Source organism: Grampus griseus, assembly GCF_964374135.1.
Source record: "Grampus griseus genome assembly, chromosome: 6".
Taxonomy (NCBI): domain Eukaryota; kingdom Metazoa; phylum Chordata; class Mammalia; order Artiodactyla; family Delphinidae; genus Grampus; species Grampus griseus.
The window spans coordinates 139,849-167,155 of record NC_139000.1 but is presented as its reverse complement, the minus strand read 5'-3'; the positions used below and the strand labels follow the sequence as shown (position 1 = coordinate 167,155).

At 55.0% G+C, this 27,307-nt stretch overlaps 1 protein-coding gene across 1 annotated transcript in view; it reads left to right on the top strand.

Moving 5' to 3' along the window:
* Positions 1–2,821: 2,821 nt before the first annotated feature.
* Positions 2,822–27,307, top strand: part of CACNA1B (calcium voltage-gated channel subunit alpha1 B) — a gene marked incomplete at both ends in the record, with an annotated part of 159,300 nt that continues 134,814 nt past the window's right edge. The window contains 3 exons of the mRNA XM_082656260.1: positions 2,822–3,107; positions 4,064–4,185; positions 7,167–7,306. Coding sequence (XP_082512386.1) covers positions 2,822–3,107; positions 4,064–4,185; positions 7,167–7,306 — 548 coding nt within the window. The remainder of the gene's footprint in view (positions 3,108–4,063; positions 4,186–7,166; positions 7,307–27,307) is intronic.

Sequence of the window (27,307 nt, the reverse complement as noted above, 5' to 3'; positions counted from 1 at the left end):
CAGCCTGCCCTTCCACTCCCAGCTGAGGGAGCCCTGGTTTCGTTTGGAGCGACCGTTTGCCCACCTCCGTGGACGACGGCGGTCCTACTCCTCTTGGCCATACATTCACTCCCCCGTCCTCGTGAAGCCAGGAGCGGTACATGGCCCAGGTCTGCCCAGTGGAGTTTAAAGAGAAGTTTGCTGGGGAGCCTCTGAGAAACCTTTCCTTTGTTATAAAATGATGTTGTATGTTTATTTTTTTTTAATGGATGTCCTTACAGATGGCCAATAGGCACATGAAGAGATGCTCAGCATTGCTAATTATTAGAGAAATACAAATCAAAACTACAATGAGATAGCACCTCACACCGGTCAGAATGGCCATGATTAAAAAGTCCACAAATAACAAATGCTGGAGAGGGTGTGGAGAAAAGGGAACCCTTCTACACTGTTGGTGGGAATGCAGATTGGTGCAGCCACTATGGAAAACAGTATGGAGCTTCCTCAAAAAACTGAGAATAGAGTTGCCATTCAGCAGTGGGACTGCCAGCAGTCCCACTCCCGGGCATATATCCAGAGAAAACCATAATTAGAAAAGAGACATGCACCCCTATGTTCATAGCAGCATTATTTACAGTAGCCAAGACATGGACACAACCTAGATGTCCATCCACAGATGAATGGATAAAGAAGATGTGGTACATATATACAGTGGAATACTACTCTGTCATAAAAAAGAATAAAATAGTGCCGCTTGCAGCAACATGGATGGACCTAGAGATTATCATACTAAGTGAAGTAAGTCAGACAGAGAAAGACAAATATCATATAATATCACTTATATGTGGAATCTAAGATATGACACAAATGAACTTACCTATGAAACAGAAACAAACTCACAGACAAAGAGAATAGACTTGTGGTTGCCAAGGGGGAGGGGGTTGGGGGAAGGATGGACTAGGAGTTTGGGATTAGCAGGTGCAAACTATTTTTTATATATATATATATATATGTATAAATGAGCCACTTTTCTCTATAGCAGAAACCAATACAACGTTGTAAATCAACTATACTTCAATAAAATAAAATTTAAAAAATAGATGTCCTTTTTACACCTGCCTGTTCCTTCCTATCTGAGATGGTGGTGTAAAGACATGATGTCTCATGCTGTGGCAGCCACCTTGGGCCGTGAGGCGACAAGCATGAGGACAAAACGTGCAGGTGGTGACCACAGGAGGGAAGAGGGATAGGAAGAGTCTGTGTTCCTGAAATAGCATACTTTATGACTTAGTAAGTGAGGTTAAAACTATTGTATAGTCACCGACACGTGGGAATTGGGTTGCTTACCTCTGAATACATCCTAGGTGATGCACACACTGTACCCCTGCAATCTGTTCCCCAGCAGCCAGAGGGATCCTTTTGGAACAGGAGTCAGATGACCACCTGTCTGCTCAGAACTCTGCTCTGACTTCCCATCACACTGAAGACAGAAGCTGGAGCCCAGATCTTGGCCTGCATGGCCACCCCAGGGTCTCTGCACTCAGTGTCCTGTCTCACTCTACAACATTCAGGTCCACTCAAGGATCATTTCCTGAAAGTTGTCTTCCCTGACTGGGTGGTAGAAAAGCCGCTCCTCCCCCACCCCCCGCATCCTTATCTCCTTGTTCTGTTTTCACAGCGCTGCTACCTGGTGGTGCCGGCAGTATTGATTTGCTGTCCGCGTGCTGGTGGAAGGGACACTCGCCTTACCTCCTCTGCCACTGACTCAGGAAAGACTTCTTGTTTGAACGTTGTGAGGACCAGATGAGCAAATCATGTGTGAATCGAGTAGAACAGTGCCTGGCGCAAAGTAAGCCCAGTGTGAACATTGCCGTTCCTTGTATGAGGATGTCTTCTCCGTGAAGGCAGAGCTGGGAGCCTAGCGCCTGGCACCTAATAGGGGCTTAGTGGAGAGGCTGGTTGGCTGGCTGGATGAATAGCATACAACAGGCTCTCTTTAAATTTTTATTGAAGGAATGGTGGAACGCAGGAATCTCTGAATTGAGGTTTTGGAGCTGATTCGGTGTGTGGTGATGGCAAAGTCCAGGATACGATTGAGGGCGGAGGGGCCCCAGGACAGAGCTGTGCATCCTGAAAACCCAAGACCAGGGAGTTGAAAGCATCCTCTATACTGATGTCGAAGACCCCGAAAGGATGGCAGGAGAGGGCCAGGAGCCAACATCTTCTTGGAAGAGGCCGGTGTCCGCAGCGAGGGGGAGGGGAGTAGGCGATGTGGCCGCTGGGAGGAGCGAGGTGTGGAAAGAAACGTGGGGAACTAGAGGCCTCCCCCTCCCCCCTTTGGGCTACAGCGTCTCGCAGCTGGTGATGCCTCCTGGGGGGAAGGAAGGGTTCGTTTGTGCCGCTCAGCAAGCCGTCGAGGACTCCCAGCCCCGCCCAGCTCCTGGCCTGAGCCTCCCAGTTCAGCATCTGGCCAGCGGCCGGCCGGGCGTGAGGCGGGAGGGCGCACGCGCACCGCTGCCGCCCAGCCCGGGCGCAGCCCAGGAGGACCTGAGGGCCGAGGCGCAGCCCCCAGGGCCGGCTGCCGGACCCGGCAGGGGGACAGGGCGGGGGCGGCCAGCTGGGGGCGGGGCGGGCGCGGATTGGTCGGGCGCTGCCACGTGACCGGCCCCTTATAGGGCGTGGTGCGGGCGGCAGTGTCGGGTGCGGCGGCGGTCGGCCGGGCGAGGTCCCTTGTGGGTCCGGCGGCTCCGCGGCTGCTCCACTACGAGCGCCAGGCGCGCCCCGCGCCCTCCCATCTCCGCGGGGCCGCCGGGCTGGGGGATGCGCGCAGCGCCCGGGAGCCATGGTCCGTTTCGGGGACGAGCTGGGCGGCCGCTATGGGGGCGCCGGCGGCGGGGAGCGGGCCCGGGGCGGCGGGGCCGGCGGGGCGGGCGGCCCGGGCCCTGGGGGTCTGCAGCCGGGCCAGCGGGTCCTCTACAAGCAGTCGATCGCCCAGCGCGCGCGGACCATGGCGCTATACAACCCCATCCCGGTCAAGCAGAACTGCTTCACCGTCAACCGCTCGCTCTTCGTTTTCAGCGAGGACAACGTCGTCCGCAAATACGCCAAGCGCATCACCGAGTGGCCATATCCTGCCGGGGGCCGGGCCGGGCGGGGACCGGGGGCCGCCCGAGGTCGCGGGGACGGCCACGGGTGCGGCGTCGGGCGTCCGCGCCTCGCCGGGTCTGGGAGGGGCGGCCTGGGCGCGGGGCCCCGGGGCGGGGGCCGGTCGCGTGCGGCGCCCAGTGGCCATCTTTCCCGGGGCTGGAGGAGGGTGCGCCCTGGGGAGAGGTGCATCGGGTCGGCTCGGCGAGGAGGGGGCGGGGCGGATTCCGGGCCCTCTCCGCGCGCAGCGTGTGCGTGCGTGTTTGTGTGTTTCTGTGTGTGTGTGTGTGTGTGTGTGTGTGTGGTCGTGGTGGCAGCGGCCGCGGGAGCGGGGTGGACGCTGGGCGGAGCCCCCTGCCCCTGGGCTCGTCCCTTCGCTTCCACGGTCCGGGCGCAGAGCGCGCGGCCAGCCTGGAGGGCACCCGAGGGCGAATCGGTGTCTGTGTAGGTGTGAGCACCCGGGGGACGCGAGCCGGTGCGCGCGCCTGGCTGCAGGTGCCTGTGTGTGTGCGGGCATAGCATGAACCTGGTGCTGCGCGTGCGTGCGTTCGGGACTCTCGGTACATGTATGCTCACGTGCCTGTGTAGGTACATGTGGCTGCGTGTGTCTTTAGGGGGGAGTGTGCGCCTGCGCGGGGTCCTTTCTCCAGCCGCGCGCTGGGGGCCCACAGCCCCCTCCCTCGGGGCGCGGGAGCCGGGCGGAGCCGCGGCGGAGACGCTGTCCGCGGTGCTGACGGCCGCGGGGACGTGCTGAGGGGCTGGTGGCCGCGACTGCGGAGGCGTCCCTCGCGGCGGCCCCGAGGATGAGGGCGGGAAGGGCGGGGTGGACTTCGGACCCGGTCATTCTCAGCCCCTCCGGAGGCGGCCTGGCCCCGGCTGCTGCACTGCGCGCTGTCGGCCTTGGCCTCCTCGCCTCTCCTCTTTGGCGCCTCCCGGCCAGTCCTTAACCCACGCACTCCGTTTGAGTACATGATTCTGGCCACCATCATCGCCAACTGTATCGTGCTGGCACTGGAGCAGCACCTCCCCGACGGAGACAAGACGCCCATGTCTGAGCGGCTGGTGAGTGCGGTGGCGGCCGGCCTGAGGGCGGGGCGTGGGGTGGCGGCAGCTTGTCTGATTCCACGACCCTCTAAGGATCCGTGACTGGGCGCAGCTTCCTCGGGCAGGGTAGTCTGGGCAGCTCCCCCTCTTTCAGGGTAGGAAAAGGATAGAACCCGGGCAGCTGGCCCTTGCCTGAAGGGCCGGGAGAGCGGGATAGCCAGCTCAGCCCCTGCTGGGGAAGGGTGGCTTGAGAGGGGCCATTTTAGCCCGCAGCTGCTCTGCCCAGCGTGCCACCGCCACCCCTACACCTGTCCAGTCCACACGGACTAAGAAACTAAGAGCTAAAGCTGGGGTGTGGGAAGGGCGTTCATAATGGCCCAGGTTAAGGAGGGTCAGGCTCCGTGAGTGGGGTGGGGGCTAGCTGCCCACCCTTCCCTGCAGGGCTGTGATAGTCTTCGGCCCCCCGGGGTGCAGCCCTTGGTCTCGGGACCGTCAGCCTCTCCTTCAGAGCTGTCTTCCCTGGCTCTGCTTGGAATCCCTTCCCTGTGGTCCCGCCACTTCCCGTGGGAAGCACTCCTTCCCAGCCTTTCTTCCCAAACGTCCCGAATATCGCTTCCACCCACTCTTGCCCGGAGCTCCCCAGACCCCTGTGGTTTCCCCTTTTGGAGTACAGAACCCACAGGAGCCAGGATGCCAGGTCAGGGTGTCTGGAGGTGCTGCTTGAGGAGGTGAGCCCCATTTCAAGGGTGAGGTTATGTCCCCTAGCCCCAGCCACCCCAGCTGCCCTGGCCCCTTTGCCTGGGCTCGGTGTGGGCTCCCAGGGGCCTGAGAGACTGAGCTTCAGAGCAGAGAGAAGGAAGAGTAGCTGTGGGGATTGGAGAGGGAGGCTGGGGCCTGGCTGGAGAGCCGCCGGAGGTCCTGAGGTCCCGAGGAGGAGACACTTCTGGGGGCGCAGGCGGCCAGAGGCCGATGCCTCTTCTCCACACCCTGGCAAGTGACCACTTCTGTCCAAGCTCCTTCCCTAACTTCAGTGGAGAAAAGCGTTGATGAAATAGGGCCTGTTCAGCGCTCTGCGTAGGCCTTGAACTCCAGGCAAGGCGTGGTCACATCCCTAAGGGAGTCCAGCAGGGGTGGGGCCAGAGGGAAGCAGGCCGGGGGAGGGGTGGGTGCGGGGGGGGGCAGGGAGGCCAGGCTCCGGCAGCAGGCCTGAGTGGGCCAGCCGTGTGTCCAGCCACGTCTGAGCTCCTGCCTCACAGGTGAGGGAGGGTTTGCTTTGTGGTGATGGGGTTCGGTACACTTGTCGGAGTTGGGGGCTGAGCTGTTGGGAGAGCAAGCAGAGTGTGCCCCCCGGAGGCTGCTGAGATGGATGGGAGGCCGGACACAGCGGGCCTGGAGAGCAGGCGCCCTGCGCCCCAGGGCTTAGGTCTGGAGGCTGCTGCTGCCAGAGGCTGGGAGGGGGCCGTGTGGCACAGGGGCGGCCTGGCCTGGGGTGGGGCCTCCACAGCTCCCTGTCTCTGGGGGCTCCGCTTCCCACACACCCATCAACTTCCTGAGTGGCCTTCAGCCGGAGCCCTGCCCTGAGCCAGCCCTGAGCCAAGTGTGATCAAGGATGGGGCTGGGGGAAGAGCTGTGAGGGAAAGTCTGGGGAGGGGTCTGGGGAGGGGCCCCGCCCCGTCTCCTGGCGCTGGCTTACTCTTCTTCTGTGAACATCTGTTTGCTGGGGCCCAGCTGTTAACCCAGGGCAGGTGGTCCGCAGCCTCTTCTCTCGGGGAGAGGGGACCCTCCAACTAAACCAGACGAGAAGCCTCCGGGGAACGATCCTTCGTGAGTCAGCATCAGGGTGGTAGGACAGGAGAACTGGGCCACCGTGGACGCCAGGCTGAGGGTGCCCCAGGTCAGATGGGAGAGCCCTGGGGGGCCAGGCTTCTCTGGGGAGGAAGGCTCAGGCCGCTGGTCCTGAGTGGGAGCTGGCAACATCCACAGGGAGCCAGTCTGGCCCTCCCCTCCCCTCCCCTGGTCCCTGGCCCCGGAGGCTCGACCCCTCCCTGGCGGAGCAGCCTTCGGAGGACAAGTCCTCCAGTGGCTCCCACAGTCCTGGGGGCAGGACCTCCCCGCTGCCCCTTTGTCCACTCCTGTGTCTGTGGTCTGCACTCAGGCTGTTTCCCATGCTGACCCCCCCCCGTGTCCCCGTTGTCCAGCTTGTGGGGTCACCTGCACAGAGGCTCTGTCTGCCACCCTTCCCAAGTGTGTGGTGCCCCTGGTCACTCTCCACGCCGCCTGTGTGTCTTCTCCCTGAGTCCACGCAGCTCATCCCCACTGTGCTCGCCACCAGGGCCGGGCCCGTGTCGGCCCTGCCCTCTCCCATCCCCATTCTTTTCTCACACTGTTCCCTCCGCCTGGAATTCCTTTCCTTTTCGCCCAGCTGGATGCCTCGCCCTCCAGAGGCTCCCTGAGGCGCGGCCATGCTCGCTTCCACCAAGATGTGTATGTTTTGATTATCCAGAAGGTGTGTGTTGAAGGAATGCGTGTGGGTCCTGGGCTGTCCTCTAGGGAGTTGGGCCGTTGTCCCCATAGCGGTTTGAGCTCAGGATCAGACCCAAGTCGCCTCTGGGTTAGGATTTGTCACTGCCTCTAGCAAGCTGTGAGTCTCCGGCCCAGTTCCTGACCTCTCTGTGCCTCAGTTTCCTCTAGGATGGGGATGATAATAGTGCTTAATGCATGTGGGGTGTTATAACGAGGATTGTCCTAGTGATTGTGGGAAAAACCCCCCAATTTTCTTATTGCTTCCCCTGCTGCAGGGCTTCCGGGGGTGGGAGCCCCCCCCTTGCTATTGTGATCGGGTGTCACTGGCCATGGGGACAGGGCCACCTGCCCTGGTAGGGAAGCTCGGCAGAGGGCAAACAGGCCCGTGATGGAAGAGCCGAGTCTGTGGGTGGTGGGGGGTTTCCTCGCCTGCCACACCCCCGGCGGGGGTGACCTTGCTCTGCGCTTCTCCTCAGGACGACACGGAGCCGTACTTCATCGGCATCTTCTGCCTCGAGGCCGGGATGAAGATCGTTGCGCTGGGCTTCGTCCTGCACAAGGGCTCCTACCTGCGGAATGGCTGGAACGTCATGGACTTCGTGGTGGTCCTCACGGGGTGGGTGCTGGGCCCGGGCTGCCCTCTGCGAGGGGCGGGCTTGGGCACGCTGGAGGCCCCGGCTTCGTGCTGGTCCTCACGGGGTGGGTGCTGGTGGGACGGGCATTGTTTCTCCCCAGGAGGCGCCTGGGCTGTGATCGTGGCCGAGGGGCCGTCGACGGTGCTCTGTCCTCGGGCGAAGCTTGCTTACAGAGCTGCTGGTGCCGTGGGCAGGTCACCAGGGCAGGGGAGGGCTCTGGGCCTTATTCTGTAAATCCTGGGCTCCAGCCTTGCCTCTGTCGCCCCGTGATCTGGGGGGCTCCTGCCTGAAGGGTTCTCGGACGCGGCTTCCTGGAGCTGTGCTTGGGTGTGGCCGCGCCGGTGTGTTGTCACGGTGTCTGGTTCCACGAAGGAGCTTAATCAGTGTGTCCTGCCGCCCACTTTCCTTCTCAGACGGACCCTGACAAGTGCCAGCTTGTGGTTTCCAAACAACCCAGGAGATCCAGAAAGTCGCCGTGGGCTGGGCTGCTTTGAGAGCGGGCGGAATGCCCTGCTCCTCGTCGTGGAGGCCCCAGCCTTCGGGCCAGGGTGTTTCCGTTGGCCTGATGGGTATTCAGGCCTCTGCGCTGCTCCTCTGGCCAGTAGAGGCTGAGGCTGGGGCTGAGCTGCTGTTGCCCCGGCTCTGGGCTGGGGTTGGGGCTGAGCGCCTGGGTGTTCGCTCCACAGGACCTGTTTGCACAGCCCAGGTCCCAGAGGCCCCGCCCCGGCGGACTGCAGCCGCGCTTTCTGGGACCTTGTGGTCCCAGGGAGGCTCGGAGCCCCACTGTGGCCCAGAACACTCCTTCCAAGGGACAGGAGGCTGTGGCCAGGTCTCTGTCCTGTGCTGCATGTGAGGACACACAGACTTGGCTAAATGGCCTCTGGGCTCCCGCAAGAGGCCCCCTCACCCGCCCCGTCCTGGGGGGCCTGCCCCGCCGTCTGCTCGAGCTGCCGGTGGCCTGGCCCCAGAGGTGCCTGCAGCATGCCCGACATGGGCCAGAGTCGAGGTGGCCTCGCCTTCGGAGGGTCTCTCCCTGGAGGTGACGGAGGGGCCGGTGGGCCTTGTGCCTCAGCCTCCCTTTCTGTCTTTGCACCAGCCTGTCACCGGCTCTGACGGGATGGGTGCCGCTGAAATCGGATATAATAAGCTTTCTGGGAAACTTGCTGTTTTCCTTTCATTTTTCCTACTGACCGAGTAGGGAAGGGAGCGGGCAGCCTTCTGCTGGGAGCCGTGCGGTTCTGTGGTATGGTGTGCGCCGTCCACACCCGCCTGCTGCCCTCGGTGGCGGTGGCAGCAGGGGCTTTTACAGAAAGCCGATGTTGCTGGTGGGGATCTGGTGGTGGGTGTGGCCCCTCGGAGGGCAGGGTGCTCCCACAGCCCGGTGGGCACTGCGTGGGCTGTCGAGGAGAGTCGCTGGCTGTTTACATCTCTCTCCCTCTAGATGTGAGTCCCTGAGGATAAGAAGAGCGTCTTATTTTTCAGGGTGTCCCCAGAGCCTAGCTCTGGGAGGGCCCCCAGGAGGGTCAGGGAGCATCTGCTGAATTAATGGGCTATTGAAGCTAGGGTGCTCTGTGCTTGGGCCAGCTGGGAGCTGGGCGGGACGGTGGGACCCTGCCTCTGGGGGTGCTGTCCGTGGTGCTGAGTGTTTGGACTGCTGGGAGCAAGCCGGGGAGGCAGGACCCCTGGGTCTTCCAACAAGCGTGTCCTGATTCCAGGTCCAGGGAGCCCCGTCCTCCTGTGAGGGCTAGGAGAGACCTCCAAGGCTGGCTGCTCTCTCTTGCCATTGACCACACTCTCCGGGGCACAAGAGAGAATAGGATGGGCTCACTTTCCTGGGAGCCCCAGCAGGGGGATCCCAAGGGTCCCGAGACCTTAACTCTGCCCCCAGCCCGGACTTGGAGATCCTGACCTCAGTCCGTCTGTTTCTCCACCTCGTCTTTCCTACCTCTCCTCGCTTCTGCCTTTTCTTCACGTGGGCCCCTCTCCTACCCCGCCAACCTGTTTCTGTCTCTCTTTCCCTCCCTCCCTGTCCCCTTGTCTTGTTCTCTTGGCCTTTGTCTGCCTGTTTCTGATCTTCTCTGCCTCACTGACCCTTTGTCTCTTCGTTGCCGTCTCGGTATTTCTTTGCCTCTCGACGTCTCTGTATCTCTGTGTCTTTTTGCTTTTTCGCTCCCATTCTTCCTCTGTCTATTTCTCTTTCTGCCTGTTCTGTGTCTCTCATCCGGGTCCTGGAGTCTCCGCTCTTGCTGGAAGTTGGCACCAATGGTTTCCAGGCTCCCTCTCTCTGCACCTTGTCCCCAGGGGTGGCGCTGGGTTGGGAGGGGAGCCCCCAGATGGGGGGGTGATCTATGTCCCAGAGTCACGTGCGGGAGCTGCTCTGTTGCTCCTGGTTGCAGCACCCAGGGACTCGTGACCTGTGTGTGTACTCGTGTATGCGTGCGCATGTGCGTCTGTGCATGTGTGTGCACCTGTATGTATGTGCACGCGTGCACGTGTATGTGTGTGTGGTGCGTGATGGAGGGAGGCCCTCCTCCATTTTGGGGTGAGTACTTGCCCCAGGGAACCCGGGGAAGAATGCCTAACTCTAAGCCCTCCTGAGCTGAGGTCCCTGTGGGTAGCCATGGCGGGGGGTGGGGACATTATTTCTTGGTCCCTTTTTAAAAAATTAATTAATTTATTTGTTTATTTTTGGCTGCGTTGGGTCTTCATTGCTGCACGCGGGCTTTCTCTAGTTGCGGCGAGCGGGGGCTACTCGTCCTTGCACTGCGCGGGCTTCTCATTGCAGTGGCTTCTCTTGTTGCGGAGCACGGGCTCTAGGCACGAGGACTTCAGTAGTTGTGGCACCCGGGCTCAGTAGTTGTGGTGCACGGGCTTGGTTGCTCCGCGGCATGTGGGAATCTTCCCGGACCAGGGCTCGAACCAGGGTCCCCTGCATTGGCAGGTGGATTCTTAGCCACTGCGCCACCAGGGAAGTTCCCTACTTTGTTGTTTTTAATTAGGGTTGACTTAATTGGTGCTCAGAGGGCCGGAGACCCATGGTGGGGAGGGGAAGGGCTCTGGCCGGGGAGGCCCTGGTGCTGACTTGTCCCCAGAGGCCAGCTGGGCTCCCTTCTACTTCTGAGGCTGGCACGCAGGTTGTGGGAGGGCCCCGATGGAACGAGGGCCCCTCCCTGCATCAGGGAAGCCTCTTAACCTCATATACTCACCTGTAGACTGTGCCTGGGTGCACTCTTGGCGTTGCAGGGGGCACAGCATCTAGTCCTGGCCACGGAGCCAGGTGAGGGGCTGTCCTGCCTGCCGCCCTCTGCCCTCCGTCCTGTCCACGCGTTTCCAGCTCCTCGAGCTGCCCTCGCCTGGCACTGCCCCGCCCACTCACCAGCCCTCGATCACTCATTTATTCAGATTCAGTGAGCCTTTGCCCGGTGCTGAGGAGGCAGCAGTGAACAGGACCCCCAGGCCCCTGCCCTTGTGGGCTGTGTTTCTGGGGGACCCAGTCTCCCTGCCCCGCTCTGTGTCCTCTCGGTGCGCAGAGGGTCGGCAAGGGCAGGTCACGGCCACGTCACGGTGCCTGGGGGCAGGTGTGCCGTGGAGACCGCTCCTTCTGTGACAGCACTGTGCTTCATCTTCCCATGTAGGAAGGGGGTTAAGGAGAACACAGTGTGGACTGGGAGGCTGTTGCTCGGTGTCGGGTGGTCAGAGAAGACTCCGTAGTGAGGTGACTTTTGAAGGATGTGAGGGGATGAGCCATCTAGATACTTGGGGAGAGGTCTTGGCTGGTGGTGTCAACACCAGGACACAGGTGTATCCGTGGCCTTTAGTGCCTGAGACCAGACAGGATCCCCAGGGAATGGGGAGTTTGGAGGAGAAGCTGCCCATGACTGAGCCCCGGGACCCCAGAGTTGACACGTTGGGACTGGCCAGTGAGGTGGGTGGGGACGGTGTTGAGGAAGGGGGAGCGTGCTCTCCTCGGGCAGGAGCAAGGGGAGGATGGATGGCTGAGTGCGGCGGTGGGCGCCGTGCAGGTGATGGGTTCTCCCGAGGGCTTGCAGGGGAAAGCCCTGCGGGAATGGGCAGGGTCTGTGGTGAGCACCTGGGGCAGCTCTTCCACCTTTGAGGGAGTTTTACAGCAAAGCCGGCAGAGGACTGGGCAGTGGCAGGAGGGAGGGGAGGGGCAGAGGGTTTTATTAGGTGGGGGCCGGAGCCTGTGTGCAGATGGGCCAGGTCCGGGAGGCGGGGGCTAGCGGTGATGCAGCTGGAACGCTGGAGTGATGTCCTAGGTGGATGAGGGAAGCTAAGGTCCAGCGTCCCGGAGTCCACGCTCATCTCTCTGTAACAGCGGGAAACCGGAGGGTGAGCTGAGTGTGCGCGCTGGGCTGTCGGATGAGCAGGAAGGGCTGGGGCCGGAGCCGTCCCCTGACTCTGCATTTCCACTGAACCCGGAAGCTGGCTGTCATCTGAGGCTGGAGTGGGAAGCAGGTGGAGTGGAGTGAGATGGGGCGACGGGGGGAGAGAGTGAGTGCGGAGTACCTTCACCTGCCTCGGCCTCTCACCTTCTCCTCGGCCCCGTCTCTAGTCACCTTCCCTCCTCCGCCCGTTGACCATCTGGCTGGCCGTCCATCCACTCGTTCGTTCGTGTGGAAGGTATTTGTCAAATGCTCTGGTTGCTGGGGACACGGCAGGGGACGTGGAGCTTGCGTCTCCCGGGGACACAGGCGATGCACAGCTCTTGCCATGCAGGGCAGTGAAGCAGGAGGCCGGGGCGGGGTGGGGCTGAAGTTCCCCTTCACGGGGGTCAGGGAAGGCCCCTAAGAAGGACCTTGCGCAGAGGTGTCCTGAGCTGGGGGTGGGGCAGAGGGTGAGGATGTGGGGAGGCCGCGGGGCCTGCTGGGGGGCTCCGGGTGCAGGGGCCGGCCCTGGGGGGGGGACAGTGCCCCAGGGAGGCCATGGGGCTCGGACTGGGGTGGAGAAGCAGGAAGCACTGGTCTGGTTGACTGTCCTCAGGAAACCCGCCGGCACCCCCGAGTGTGGCACCCGCATCCCCAGCCTGTCTGAGGCTGGTGTGTCCCCACGTCACCACCTCCGCCCTCCCCGTCCCATCAGCAGCCCCCAGCCCACCCTACGGTCCTGAGAGGTTGATGGCAGCTGGGAGTAGGGGCAGCAGCAGGGTCCCCTCAGACCCCGGGGGCCTCTCTGTGCTGGCAGAGGGCCCCAGAATCCCGAGGCCACGGGTGTTCCTGCCCCTGTCACAGCCCCAGCCCCAGCCCGGAGCTTTCCTCGGGGACAGCAGAGAAACGTGTCCCAGCTCAGACAGGTGACTCCCCAAGGGGACGTTTCCAACCACAGCCTCTCATTTCACTCCAATTACAGGAGTGAATTTCTTTCCAGGACATGTAATTAGAGCTCAGGGTCCTCCCTCCCTGGCCTGGGCGTCCTGTGGGAAGCGGAAGGTGGAAGGCCAGCAGGCTGGCGCCGCCTAGGGAGAGGAGTTTGTACTGGGCGTGGACGCGAAGTTGGTCAGAGGGCGCAGGAGAGCGCTCTGGGGAGGCCAGGCCACAGAGGACACCGCCCTGAGTGAGGAGGGGCCAGCAGGTATGGGCCAAGGTGCGCAGTGACCCTGTGTCCACGTGTGGCAGCCAGGGACGCTGTGCCTCACCATGGGTGACGCTGTGTCCAGGTTTGAGGTGACTAGGGACACCGTGTCTGAGTGACCAGCGGCAGTGGGTCTGGACGTGGGCTGACCCCAGTGCATGTCCGAGCGTGGGCACCAGAGCTCACGTTCAGGGCTGGGGCCGCCGCACGTGGGCCCCTCCTGCGTCCTGTGACTGCAGTCCTGCAGGCGGGGTCTGTGATGCCTGGTCAGGTCGGGGGTTTGCTGGACTTTCTCTTCCATCCCCACCTGAGGCTGGGAACGGTTGGGACACAGGAGGGGCCTGAGTTCTGACAAGCGGCCCCCGGAGCAGCAGAAGGAGGCTGTCTGGTCCCCATTATTACGCTCCAGGCAGCATCCCCGAGGCATCACTGATGATTCAGAGCAGGCCTGGCCCCAGGGCTCCGCAGGCCTCCTGTGCTGTGTGGCCGGGTCGGAGCTGGGTGAGGGCACCCTGTGCCCGGCCCCTAGGCGCCTGCCTCCTGACACTGGCCGCCCACGGGGCCTGTAGTCCCTGGGGACAGGCCCGGAGCCCCGTGCTGGGTCGGGTGGGATCCGCCCTCACGCTCGCCGCTTTTACCCCCTGCCTGTGCCTCTGCCCTCCTGTCCCCCCCATCTTCCTCTGATTTAGGGCTCTTGTCACTCTCCTGGGGGGTGTGGGGAGCCGGAGCCAGGCCCCTCCTGGCCGCTGCCTGCAGACCCCACCCCAGGTGTTGAGGGAGAGGCCCCTCTGCCCAGCTCCAAGGGCCTGGGGATCCTGGCAGGACAGGGAGCGCAGGCTGTCCGGCCTCGGACCCGGAGCTCAGCTGAGATGTGCCGCGCTGCCGGCTCTGGTCCCGGGTGCTGGGCCCCCTGGGGCTGCCGCCACCTGGTGCCCACAGGATGCCAAGCCCCGAGTGCCTCTGAGAGGCGGCCCGGGGCAACTGCTCACCTATCCACGCATCCTGTGCCTGGTGCACCTGCAGAGGTCACAGGAGGTCAAGTCCAGGCCTGGGGAGGGCGGGAGCGTTCGCCCCTGGGTGGTGGGTACACCTGCAGCTGCCTGGGCGCTGTCTTCCTGCTTAGCTCCAGGCGGCTCCCCTCACCCCCACTTCACACCGCTGAGCCCAGAGCTGCAGACTCACCTGGAGGTGAGAATGGTTGCTAATGTCTCCTTGGGTTACTAGGCCTGGAGCCAAAGCCAGTCCCTGGCCTGGGGAAGCGGACGGGAGAGCAGGTCCTTCTCGGGATGGGCAGGCCAGGCCTCATCTCCACCCAGGGCCTCCCCACCGCCTGCAGCCCATCTGCACTCACACTGACCTGGAACTCGCAGGTCCCGCTGGTCACCTGTCACAGGCCCCTGGGTGTCCTCTCACTCACGCAGCCAGCGCCTCGCTGCTGCCCCACTGTGCCCCTCTTTCTCTGGGTCTCAGCCTCCCCCCAGGGGGGCCACTCTCAGAGCCGCCGACACTACAGCCCCTCCCGGAGAGAAGGAGCCCGTGTGCGCAGCTGGGCCCCTGCTTCCTGCGGGATGGGCTGTGCGTCTGTCTTCTCTCAGCTCACCCCACCTTCCCCACCTGGCGGGCCTCTCTGCCCTTTTCTCGCCCCAAGGGGCTTCCCTACTGGCTGGCTCCGTGACAACCCATCCCTGCTGATGGACGTTCCCCCCGAGAACTGTTAGTTCAGGCGCTGTAACAGAGGCCACAGACGGGGGTCGGGGGCTGAGACAGCAGACGTTCCCCGTCGCACCGTCTGGAGGCTGGACGCCCGAGATCAAGGTGCCCACAGGGTTGCTTTAGGCGAGACCCTCTTCCTGCCTGCAGGCGGTGGCGTTCCCACTGTGTCTTCACGGGACTGCTTCTCCGTGTGTGCAGAGGTCTCTGGCTTCTCTTCGTGTTCTGTTAGATTCATCCTATTAAATTAAAGCCCATCCTTATGACCTCGTTTAAGCATTTACCTCCGAAGAGCCCCATCTCCAAATACAGTCCCTCTGGGGGTTAGAGCTTCACACCGGAATTTGGGGGGTGGGGGTGGACGCAGTATCGTCCATGATAGGCTGTGCTCAGACCCCAGGCTCCTCTGATGAGCGTCCGTTGGCCCCATTGCCTCGGTGCCCCGGTTCCCAGTGTGCAGCAAATACTGTGGGATTGGAATCCAGCTGGGAGAGCAGGGAGCCTGCCCCGGCCCCCATGGGCACAGGGTGCCACGTGACTGACCCTGGGCGATCGTGTGGCTCCAGGCCCGGCTCTGCTGTGGCTGCCGTGTTGTGGGCCCGGGTGAGACGTCTGTAGGGCCAGTGTCTTCCTCCCCGCCTCACCTTCCGCTGACCGTGGGCCCTTTCTCACTCCTCCAGGTCTGTTGTCAGCCTCCCGGGCCTGACAACACACAGCAGCACCAGACACTGAGGACGTGCTGCAGGCAGGGCTGCCCGCCCACCCTAGGACCCCCTCCAGCCTGGACTGGGGCAGGGGGCGGGGGGCACTGCTGAGCCCGTGGGAGGTCCGGGCGTGTCCTGGGCATGGTGAAGCCTCCGGTGTGAGGGTGGGAATCCCTAGGGAGCCGCCAGCACTGCCACCCCCTCTGCCTGTGGGCCCTGCACCTGCCCTCTCGGGCCTGGGTTCTGAGGGTCCAGCGATGGGGAGGGGATGGGCGTGAAGCAAGAGCTTCCTTCTTCCCATCACCTAATCAATTCTGGGACCCAGTGTTTCCACTGGGGTACAGTCTAAGGCCGGCCAGCCCCGCAACACACACTGATGCAAGGACACAGCAGAGGCACGTGCGAGACCCCTCCAGCCCCGTCCCTGCCCGCATGGCCTGGACTTGGTCTCCATGACGGGCTCTTTCCAGGGGGTATGACCCCTGGGGTGGTGCACTTACTTGTGCTTCTCTGGGTCCCCAGCCTGGGAGGTGGGCAGTGGGGGTGCAGGGCCCTCTGGTGAAAGCACCAGAGCAGGTGGGCAGAGGGAGGTGGGCAGCGTGAGCTCCTGAGACATGGAAGGGAGAGTGAAAGATAGACGCTGACTCTTCCATGAAGTTTCCTGTGTGCTGGCTGGTCAGCTAATGTAATCATCCTACAGCCGTCCTGGGCTAGATGCTGTCATTAACATCCCCTTTTAAAAGCTGAATATCTTCTCGTGAGCTGACTGTAGACTCACAACATGCAGAGAGGGCTCTGAGGGTAATGTCCTGTGAAGCTACGATGTCGACAACGGCACAGTCAAGACGCAGAAACTCCATCCCCACCGGGACCCCTCCTGCTGCCCTTTTGTATCTGCTCCCACTTCACTCTGATCTCACTGCTTCTCAATCCCTGACAACCACAATCCAGTCTCCAGGTCCATCATTTTGGCATTTTAAGAACATTATGTAAATGGCATCGTGCCTTTTGGGGTTGGCTTTGTTCACTCAGGATGATTCTCTGAGGATGACTGAATCACACTGTTGCATGTGTCTATACTTTGTTTCTCTTTACTGCCCGTTGTCTCTTTAACTATTCACCTGTTGAGGGACGTGTGGGTTGTTTCCAGTTTTTGAAATATCACCCACAAGGCTGTTCTGCACATCCATGCACAGGTTTTGTGTGAACATAAGTTTCCATTCCTCTGGGATGAACGCCCAGGAGTGCAATTATGGGGCCGTATTGCAGTTGCATATTTAGTTTTTTAACAAATTACCAAAGTGTTACCCAGAGTGGCAGTACCATTTTACATTTTTTAAAATTCCCACCAGGAATGTATGAGTGCTCTAGTTTCTCCATATCCTCACAAGAGTTTGGTGTTGTCACTGTTTTTTATTTTAGCTATTTTGATAGGTGTGCGGTGACACGTCATGGTGGTTTCGATTTGAATTCCCTTAATGGCCAACGATGTTGGACATCTTTTCATGGACTTATTTGCCATCTGTGTCTCCATTTTGGGGAAGTGTCAGTTCATGTATTCTGCTCAGGTTCTACTTGGATTGTTAGATACTAGTCAGTTTTCTCCCAATCTGTAGCTTATTTTTTCATCCTCGTAACAGGGACTTTTGCAGAGCAAAATTTTGAATCCTAATGAGGTCCAATTTATCAGTTTTTCCTTTTATGGATAGGGCTTGTGGTTTTGAGTCTAAGAACTCTTTTCAGCCCTAGGTCATGATGATTTTCTCCTATTTTTTTTCTGAAAGTTTTATCATTCTATATTTTATGTGTAAGTCTGGGATCCATTTTGAGTTCGTTTTGTGTCAGGAGTGAGGCTGAAGTTGAGGTTCTCTTTTGTTTGTTTTCTTCCTGTGCGTGGCCACCCGGTTGCTCCAGCACTTGCTGGAAAGCCTGTACGGTGTATTTCCCCCGCTGAGGCGTTCTGTGTCTCTGCCAGCAGTCAGCTGAGCATGTCTGTGTGGGTCTGCTGCTGTTCTGTAGATCCGTGTGTCCATCCCGCCACCAGTTTCACACTGTATTGATTACTGTAACTGTTTAAGTCTCAAAATTGGGCAGACTCATTCCTCCCACTTTATTCTTTTTTTAAAAAAAGTGTTTAAGAGTAAATTTTAAAAAAAACTGTTTTAGCTATTCTAATTTCTTTGCTTCCATATAAATTTGGGAATAATCTTGTCAATGTATATGCAAAATCTTCACAGGAATTGTATAAAACCTGTGTGTTAATTTGCAGAGAATTGTTATCTTTACTATGTTGAGTCTTCCAATCTGTGGACGTGGTATGTCTCTCCATTTATGTAGACCTTATTTGATTTCTTTTTTTTTTGAATTTTATTTATTTATTTTTTTATACAGCAGGTTCTTATCACTCATCCATTTTATACATATTAGTGTATATATGTTAATCCCAATCGCCCAATTCGTCCCACCCCCCTCCTTTCCCCCCTTGGTGTCCATACGTTTGTTCTCTACATCTATGTCTCTATTTCTGTCTTGCAACCAGTTCATCTGTACCATTTTTCTAGGTTCCACATCTATGCGTTAATATATGATATTTGTTTTTCTCTTTCTGACTTACTTCACTCTGTATGACAGTCTCTACGTCCATCTACGTCTCTACAAATGACCCAATTTCATTCCTTTTTATGGCTGAGTAATATTCCATTGTATATATGTGCCACATCTTCTTTATCCATTCATCTGTCGATGGACATTTAGGTTGCTTCCATGTCCTGGCTATTGTGAATAGTGCTGTAATGAACATTGGGGTGCATGTGTCTTTTTGAATTATAGATTTCTCTGGGTATATGCCCAGTAGTGGGATTGCTGGGTCGTATTGTAGTTCTATTTTTAGTTTTTTAAGGAACCTCCATACTGTTCTCCATAGTGGCTGTATCAATTTACATTCCTAGAACAGTGCAAGAGGGTTCCCTTTTCTCCACACGCTCTCCAGCATTTGCTGTTTGTAGATTTTCTGATGATGCCCATTCTAACTGGTGTGAGGTGATACCTCATTGTAGTTTTGATTTGCATTTCTCTAATGATTAGTGATGTTGAGCAGCCTTTCATGTGCTTCTTGGCCACCTGTATGTTTTCTTTGGAGAAATGTCTGTTTAGGTCTTCTGCCCCTTTTCTGATTGGGTTGTTTGTTTTTTTAATATTGACCTGCATGAGCTGTTTATATATTTGGAGATTAATCCTTTGTCCGTTGATTCGTTTGCAAATATTTTCTCCCATTCTGAGGGTTGTCTTTTCGTCTTGTTTATAGTTTCCTTCACCGTGCAAAAGCTTTTAAGTTTCATTAGGTCCCATTTGTTTATTTTTGGTTTTCTTTACATTACTCTGGGAGGTGAGTCAAAAAAGATCTTGCTATGACTTATGTCAAAGAGTGTCATTCCTATGTTTTCCTCTAAGAGTTTTACAGTATCTTATGTGATTTCTTTCATCAGTATTTTGTAGTTTTCAGGATTCAAGAGCTGTGCATGTTTTGTTAGATTTACATCTAAGTTTTTCTTTTATTTTTGCATGAGTACAAATGGTATTATATTTAAAATTTCAGTGTCCACATGTTCACTGCTAGTATATAGAAAAACAGTACATTTTTGTATATTTATCTCTAATCCTGCAACCCTGCTGAATGCACTTGTTAGTTCCAGGAGATTTTTCTTTTTTTTGTTTTAAGATTCTTTGGAATTGTCTATGTTGACAAGTATGTCATTTGCAAATAGGGACAGTTTTATCTCTTTCTTTCCAATCTGTCTCCCTTCTCATTCCTTTTCTTGTCTTATTACACTGACCAGGACTTCTAGTACTAAATTGAATGAGAGTGGACACCTTTGCCTTGTTCCCAGTTTTAGGAGGAAAACATTCAGACTCTCCCCATTAAGTATAATGTTTGCTGTAGGTTTTTGTAGATGCTTTTTATTACATTGAGGCAGTTCCCCTCTATTCCGTTTTTTCTGAGTTTTTTTTGTCATGAATCAGATTTCTTCTTGTTAGTATCAGATTTCATCCAGTGCCCTTTCTGCTTTGGTATGATCTTGTGACTTTTTCTTCCTTTGCCTGTTAATGTGGTGGATTACAATGATTCATTTTTGAGTATTGAACCAGACTTACTTCCTGGAACAAACATGGTCATGGTATATAATTCCTTTTATATATTGCTGAATTGTATTTGCTAATATTTTGTTAAGGATTTTTGCATCTGTATGCATGAGGGCTATTGGTCTGTCATTTGTTCCCTTTGTTTTGTTTTGTTTTTGTTTTTTTGGTACTGTCTTTGTATGGTTTTGATATCAGGATAATACAAGCTTCCAAAAATGGATTTGGAAGTGTTCCCTTCTCCGTTCTATTTTCTGGAAGCCATTGTGTAAAAATGCTGTGAATTCTTCTTTAAACATTTGGTAGAATTCTGCAGTGAATCCAGCTGGGCCAGGAGAGTTCTTTTTAGGAAGCTTTAAACTTATGGATTCAATTTCTTTAATAGTTATAGGGATCTTCAAATGATCTATTTCCTGTTGAGTGAGTTGTGGTAGTGTGTGTTTTTTGAGGATGTAGTCCATTTAGTCTAAATTGTCAAATTTACGTGTGTAGAGTTGTTCACAGTAGTCACTCATTATTATCCTTTTGATGTCTGCAGGGTCTGTAGGGATAGCCCTTGTCTCATTTCTTACACTGGTAATTTGTGTCTTCTCTCTTGATCTCTTTTGGGAGGTTTAGGTTAGTCGTACTAGAAGTTAGTCAATTTTATTGATCTTTTCAAAGAACCAGCTCTTAGTTTCAATGATTTTTTTCTTTCTTTTTTTCAGTTTTACTTATTTCTGCCCTTATTTTTATTATTTTCTGCATTCTGTTTGCTTTGGGTGTATTTTACTCTTTTTTTTCTCAGTTCTTGTGGCGAGAGCTTAGATGCGTGACTTGAGACGTTTCTTCTTTTCTAGTGTATGCACGTGGCGTATTAAATTTGCCTCAGCACACTTCAGCTGTGTCTCACACATTTTAATATGTTGTATTTTCAGTTTAATTCGGTACCATGTGTTCTTAAGTTTTCCTGTAGGCTTTTCTTTGATCTGTAGATTGTTTAGAAATGTGCTGTTTAGTTTCCAAATGTTTGGAGACGTTCCAGTATCTTTCTGTTATTAATTTCTAGCTTGATTCCATGTGGTCAGAGAACACACTGTATGATTTTGATTATTTTAAATTTGGTAAGGTTCATTTTAGGCTCAAGGTATGGTCTATCTTTGTTTATGTTTCATGGGCACTTGGCAAGAGTATGTACACTGCTGTTTTTGTGTGGCGTGTTCTATAAATGTGGCTTAGATCCTGCTTGTTGGTGTTACTAAGTCTTCTGAGTCCTTGCTGACTTTCTGTCTGGTTGTGCTGTCAGTTGTCGAGGTGGGTGCTGAGGTCTCCATTTACAGTTGTGCATTTGTCTCTTCTTCCTTACAGTTCTATTGGTTTTTGCTTCACATATTTTTTGGCTCTGTTGTTGAGCACATACAGGCACACCTCATTTATTGAGCTTCACTTTATTGTAGATAATGCGTTTTTTCACAAATTGAAGGCTTGTGGCAACCCTGCATAGAGCAAATCTATTGGCGCCATTTTTTCCAAAAGCATTGGCTCACTTTTTGTCTCTGTGTCACATGTCGTTAATTCTTGGAATATTTCAAACACTCCTAAAAGATTATGGCTTGTTGAAGCCTCAGATGATGGTTAGCATATTTTAGCAGTAAAATATTTTAAAATTAATGTATGTACATTGTTTTAGACATAATGCTATTATAGCACAATTAGTAGACTGCAGTATAGTATAAACATAACTTTTGTATGCACTGGGAAGCCAGAATATCCACGTGGCTTCCTTTACTGTGACGCTCATTTTATGGTGGGGGTCTGGAGCGAAACCCAAGGTACATGCCAGGTGTGCCTGTGCGTGTGTGCTGTTGCTGCGCCTTCTGTAGACTCTGTTATTACATGTTCCTCTGTGTCTCTTACTTGCTACGAAGTCTACTTTATCGATGTTACTGTAGTCACTCCAGCTTTTGTTTGATGAATACGTGCATGATGTATCTTTTTTTATCTTTTTACTTTCAACTTGCCTGCATCATCATATTAGAAGCGAGCTTCTTATAGACAGCATAGAGTTGGGTCATATTTGTTCATCCATTATGCCAATTCTGTCTTTTATTTGGTTTATTTAGACCATTTCCGTGTAATATAGTTATTGCTCTGTTAGGGCTTAAGTCCACTATTTTATTTTTTGTTTCTGTTTGAGCTCTCTGTCTCTTATTTCTTTGATTTCTTTTTCCTGCCTTCCTGTGGGTTATTTGAACGTACTTTAGAACTCCATTTTGATTTATCTACAGTATTTGTAAGTGTATCCTTGCAGAGGATTTTTAGTGGTTGCTCTGGGTATTGCATTATATATACATAATTTATCCCAGTCTATTGGTATAGTTTTACCAGTTTGAGTGAAGTATAGAAATCTTATGCAACTTATGTCCCATTATCCTCTCCAATTTATAGTGTGATTATCTTAAGTATTTCCTCTACATGTATTTATTTATTTTTAAAATTTATTATTTTATAATTTTGGCTGCGTTGGGTTTTTGTTGCTGCACGCGGGCTTTCTCTAGTTGTGGCGAGCAGGGGCTACTCTTCGTTGCGGTGTGTGGGCTTCTCATTGTGGTGGCTTCTCTTGTTGCGGAGCATGGGCTCTAGGCACACGGGCTTCGGTAGTTGTGGCACGCAGGCTCAGTAGTTGTGGCTCGCAGGCTCTAGAGCCCAGGCTCAGTAGTTGTGGCGCATGGGCTTAGTTGCTCTGCAGCATGTGGGATCTTCCCGGACCAGGGCTTGAACCCGTGTACCCTGCATTGGCAGGTGGATTCTTATCCACTGCGCCACCAGGGGAGCCCCTCTACATGTATTTAGAACTGCATCAGAGTGTGCTATAATTTTTGTTTCAACCAGAAGCATAGTTTAGAAAACATAATTTAGGAAACTGTATTGTATTGATATTTACCCTTATTTTTATTCTTTCCATTCTCCTTCCTTCCTTATGGTCAATGATTCCTTTTTTTCATCATATTCTTTTTATTTAGAGAACTTTTTAAAGTCACTCTTTGAAAATAGGTTTGCTGGGACAAATTCTCTTAGTATTTCTTCATCTGAGAATATCCTGATTTCTCCTTCATTCCCGAAAGATATTTTTGCTGGGTACTGGTGTCTAGGTTCACACTTCTTGTCTTTCAGCATTTGAAAATATTGTGCTACTTCCTTCTGAACTCCATGATTTATGATGAGAAATTCACTGTCCTTTGAATTATTTTCCCTTATAGGGATGTGTTTCTCTGGCTCTTCTGAGTATATATATATATATATATATATATATCCACTTCTATTACGAAAGTTTTCAGAGGATAGTTGGGTAGTACAATGAACACCGTATATGTTCCACCTAAATTCAATAAATTTTACTTTTGCAATCTTTTTCCTTCCTGTATTATATATTTTGCTGTGCCATTTAAAAGTTGTAGGTATTATGAAGTATCATCCCTAGTGTTCTAAGAATAAGGGTACTGGCCTATGTAGCTATAATAACATTATCATACCTAAGAAAATAATTCCATTATCACCTAATTTATTCCATTTAAAAATTTCTAATTGTCACAATCAAGATTTTTTCTGGGCTTCCCTGGTGGCGCAGTGGTTGAGAGTCCGCCTGCCGATGCAGGGGACGCGGGTTCGTGCCCCGGTCCGGGAAGATCCCACATGCCGCGGAGCGGCTGGGCCCGTGAGCCATGGCCGCTGAGCCTGCGCGTCCGGAGCCTGTGCTCCGCAACGGGAGAGGCCACAAGAGTGAGAGGCCCGCGTACCGCGAAAAAAAAAACAAACAAACAAAAGAGATTCTGTTTTTAGTTTTCAGAAGTTTGACTATGAGGTATTTTGTGGATATCTTTGAGTTTATTTTGTCTGGGAGTCACTCAATAGGTCCTCGAGGCTCCCTCCTCCCCCCTTCTCTTCTTCTACTTCCCCTCCCCCACTGCTCCTCCTCCATCTTGCGGCCTAATTTCTCTCTGTCGTTCACGTTCATACTGTACTGTTATTCAGTTCATTGACTCTTTCCTCTGTTCCCTCTCTTCTGCTGTCGAGCCCATCCTCTTAGCTTTGTATATTGGTGATTGTAGTTTCAGTTATAAAAGTTTCATTTGATTCTTTACATCGTTCATGATACTTTCTATTTTTTTGGTTTGTTTCAAACACGTTTGCAATTGTTTGTGGAAGCAATTTTATCACTGCTGCAGAATCTTTGTCAGATAATTTTAATATCTCCGTTATCTTAGTGTTGGAATCTACTGATTGTCTTTTTCGTTCAGTTTGAGATCTTCCTGGCTTTTTGATGCATGAGTTTTGATTGAAACCTGGACGTTTCCACATGTTTTTCTGAGACTCTGGATCTTATTTAACCCTGTGTTAGCTGAGTCTCTGATCCTGACCCATAAGAGGCAGGGGTCTTCTGCCTTGTGACTTCTACATGGGGTGGAAGTTCCAGTTCCCTACTCGACCTTCATTGGCAGGACCCCTCATTACTGCAGGGAGGGGGTAACACTCCCACTTTACAGACTGGAGGCTGAGGAAGCTCAGAAATTTGTTCTGCAGGAACCAGTAAGCATTCCAGCTAGACTGAGCCGAAGTCCAAGCTCCTAACCACTAGCTACCCTGACCCTCAGGATATGCAGGAGGAGTAAAATTGACCCTAAAAAGAGGGGTCTGGGGCTTCCCTGGTGGCGCAGTGGTTGAGAGTCCGCGTGCCGATGCAGGGGACGCGGGTTCGTGCCCCGGTCCGGGAGGATCCCACATGCCGCGGGGCGGCTGGGCCCATGAGCCATGGCTGCTGAGCCTGCGCATCCAGAGCCTGTGCTCTGCAATGGGAGAGGCCACAACAGTGAGAGGCCCGCGTACTGCCCAAAAAAAAAAAAAAAAAAGAGGGGTCTGATGGCAGTGACCTGGAGGCATCTCCTCCTGGGGTTTCCATGGCTGCGGCGAGTGAGTGTCCTGGGTCACAGTGACCTCGCTGGTCGGAGCTTTGCTGCACTTGACCAAAGTAGTAGGCCTGTTTCCAGCTGGACAGAGCACTTCAGGCAGTCTAAGGGCACAGTATCCACCTGGGGGACATCTTTTCCCAGCACAGATTGGGGGTGGCGATGGTCAGGGAGGGGCTGTAGAGCATCCCTACGATGGTCACCCACTGTGCCCCAGAGAAGCTGGTGGCCTGGAACCCTTTCTGTCCACTCTGTGTGGTCCCCACCTGTCTTGTAGCCCTATTTAGGCTGGGGAGGGTGATCACATGTGGCTGGACTTCCCTGTGCTTTGGGCAGTGACTATGACAACGTCTGTTGCGTGTGAGGCTGACCTCAGCGTGAGTCAGTGTGTGTCACTGTGTGTAACCACGTGGGGCACGAGGCACTGGGCCACGTCCCAGCTCCACCTCTTGGGTTGTGAGCCTGGACCCGTGGATGTGCTGTCTGAACCTCAGTTTCTTCCTCTGTATGGTGGGGCTAATGGTGCTGACCTCCGAGAGTCCCCGGCACGTGGTAGACAGCCCATGATGTTGTTATTTGAATGAGATGTGAATGTCATGTTCTCTGGCATGGCGGCCCGCACATGCCAGGCCTGGCCCTTCTTCAACCCTGCCTGGGGTCTCTGGGGTTTGGAGCAGGCTCAGGGCCTCTCGTGCAGGGGGCCTGCGCTTCATGCTCAGCCCAGGCTGGGGGGTGGGGTGGGGAGGATGGAGGAGGCTGAGGCATCTTTGGCTGAGACCCACAGGCTGTCGCCATGGCAACAGCCAGCAGCCTCCTGGGCAAGAGCCAGCACCTGGAAAGTCAGTGACAAAGCAGTTCCTGGAGATGGTGCTTCCCCTGCCATGAGTCTGCCCTCAGCTCCCGTGTCCCCCTGAGCCTGACTGGGGGACTCGGCACCTGCCCAGCGGGAGCCAGGACTGGGGCGAGCAGGTGCTGCTGGCTTCCCGTGGAGCGCCCCCTCGGCCCCCCTCCATGACGATAGTAACAGTCCCCGGGGATGCTGCTGCTGCTGTCCCTGCCACTGAGTGCTGGTGGGTCCCGATGCTGCCGGGCGCATCTCCTGAGTGTCATCTCGTAGCAGCGTCGCCGTAGCCACGGGACCCTCACGCTGGCGCTTCCATGTCTCAGGTGAGGGACCGGACAGGCCGTGCCTTCCCTGTGACCAGGAAGACCCAGGCTTGGACTTAAACCCCGGCCACCTGCTCCAGGGTCCTGGGTCTGGTGTTCCAGGGCTGAGGTCCTCCCAGGCAAGCCCTGTGGAGCCCGGGGTGCTCACGTCTGGGTGGAGAGGACATGGCACCCCAGCCCCCTGCTCGGCAGGGCGAGCTCCCTGAAAGGGGCTGAGCGACACCCCTGAAACGCGTCCCTCCTGGGGCCCCAGCAGGGTCGGGACCCTGCTCAGCTCAGCCAGCTTGGAGCCAGAGCCACCACTGCGGGGCCCACAGCATCTCAAGGGGTCGGGTGGCCCCTGCACCCCAGGCCCTTCTTGCTGATTTGTTGCCCAAGCTGTGGTGTTTTTGAGAATCAGAGGGCCACCAGTAGCAGTTGTGCGGGGCCCGCAGTCCAGACTGAGGGTGTCCTGGGTGTCTCGCTCCTTTGCTGACTTGATGGACTGGGAGCCTCAGGGGGAGCTCCCAGCTTGGCCGGGGGAAGGGCAGAGGACGACCCCCATCCCCATCGTAAAACAGATGTTGAAAGGCAGGGTGACCTTCTAGCCAGTATGTTCCATATGCGGCTACAAAGACCCAGCCGAGACCCCAGAGTCTGGGTGGGTGGGGGGTCCCCGGGTCAGGGTCAGGGCCCCAGGCCAGCACTTTAGCGGGTGTTGCCACCTCTCCCCACCCCACGTGGCCGGGAGCATCCCCAAACAAGGTGCCCGTGAGGGTGGGACTCCACACAGGGACTGGCTGATGTGTCTGCGCTGTGTGGGCCTGGTATCTGTGGTCCAGGCAGTGTGTCCATGGCTCCTGCTGTCCACACTGGGCGCTTGGGTACCCGTGGGGCTGTGTGTCTGAGCATGTGCCACGCGCCTGTGTGTCCCCAAGTCCTGGCCATGTCTTTACGCCGTGTTGCTCCATGTGCCGGGGTGACCTGGGCCTGGGGGTTGGGCTACAGTAGTCACTAGCTGGGTGAGTGTGTGCTCTGGGGCCTGAGTCCCTGCATATTTTAAGTAGTTGTTACTATAATTTGCATAAAACTTGCATTTTACTCTTTTTTTTATATAACAGCGTATTGAGGTAGAATTCACGTACCATAATATTCATCCTTTTATAGCGTACAATTCAGTGATTTTCAGTATGATCTCAGAGTTGTGCAACCATCACTACAACCTAATTTTAGAGCATTTCCATCTCCCCGAGAAAGAAACGCCTTCCCATTCGTAGTCACGCCCTGCGGCCCCTCCCCACCGGCCCCAGTAATCACTCATCTCCTGTTTGTCCCTGTAAACGAGTCTGTCTGGACACTGAATGTGATGCCATCGTGCAATGTGTGGCCCTTTGTGTCTGGCACCTTTCACTTAGTACAGTGTTTCTAAGGTTCATCCATGAATCGGTTCATCTGTTTCTTTTAACGTTATTTCACAAACACATTAGGTCTGATGCGATGTGTTATTATGTGTAATGAGCACCCAGGGTTCCACTGTCATTGCACACGAAGACGGTTCTACATGAGTTTTTAAAATTATTTTTTAATTAATTAGTTAATTTATTTTTTCATTCATTTATTTATTTTTGGCTGTGTCGGGTCTTCGTTGCTGCACACAGGCTTTCTCTAGTTGCGGCGAGCGGGGGCTGCTCCATTGCAGTGCGCGGGCTTCTCATTGCAGTGGCTTCTCTTGTTGAGGAGCACGAGCTCTAGG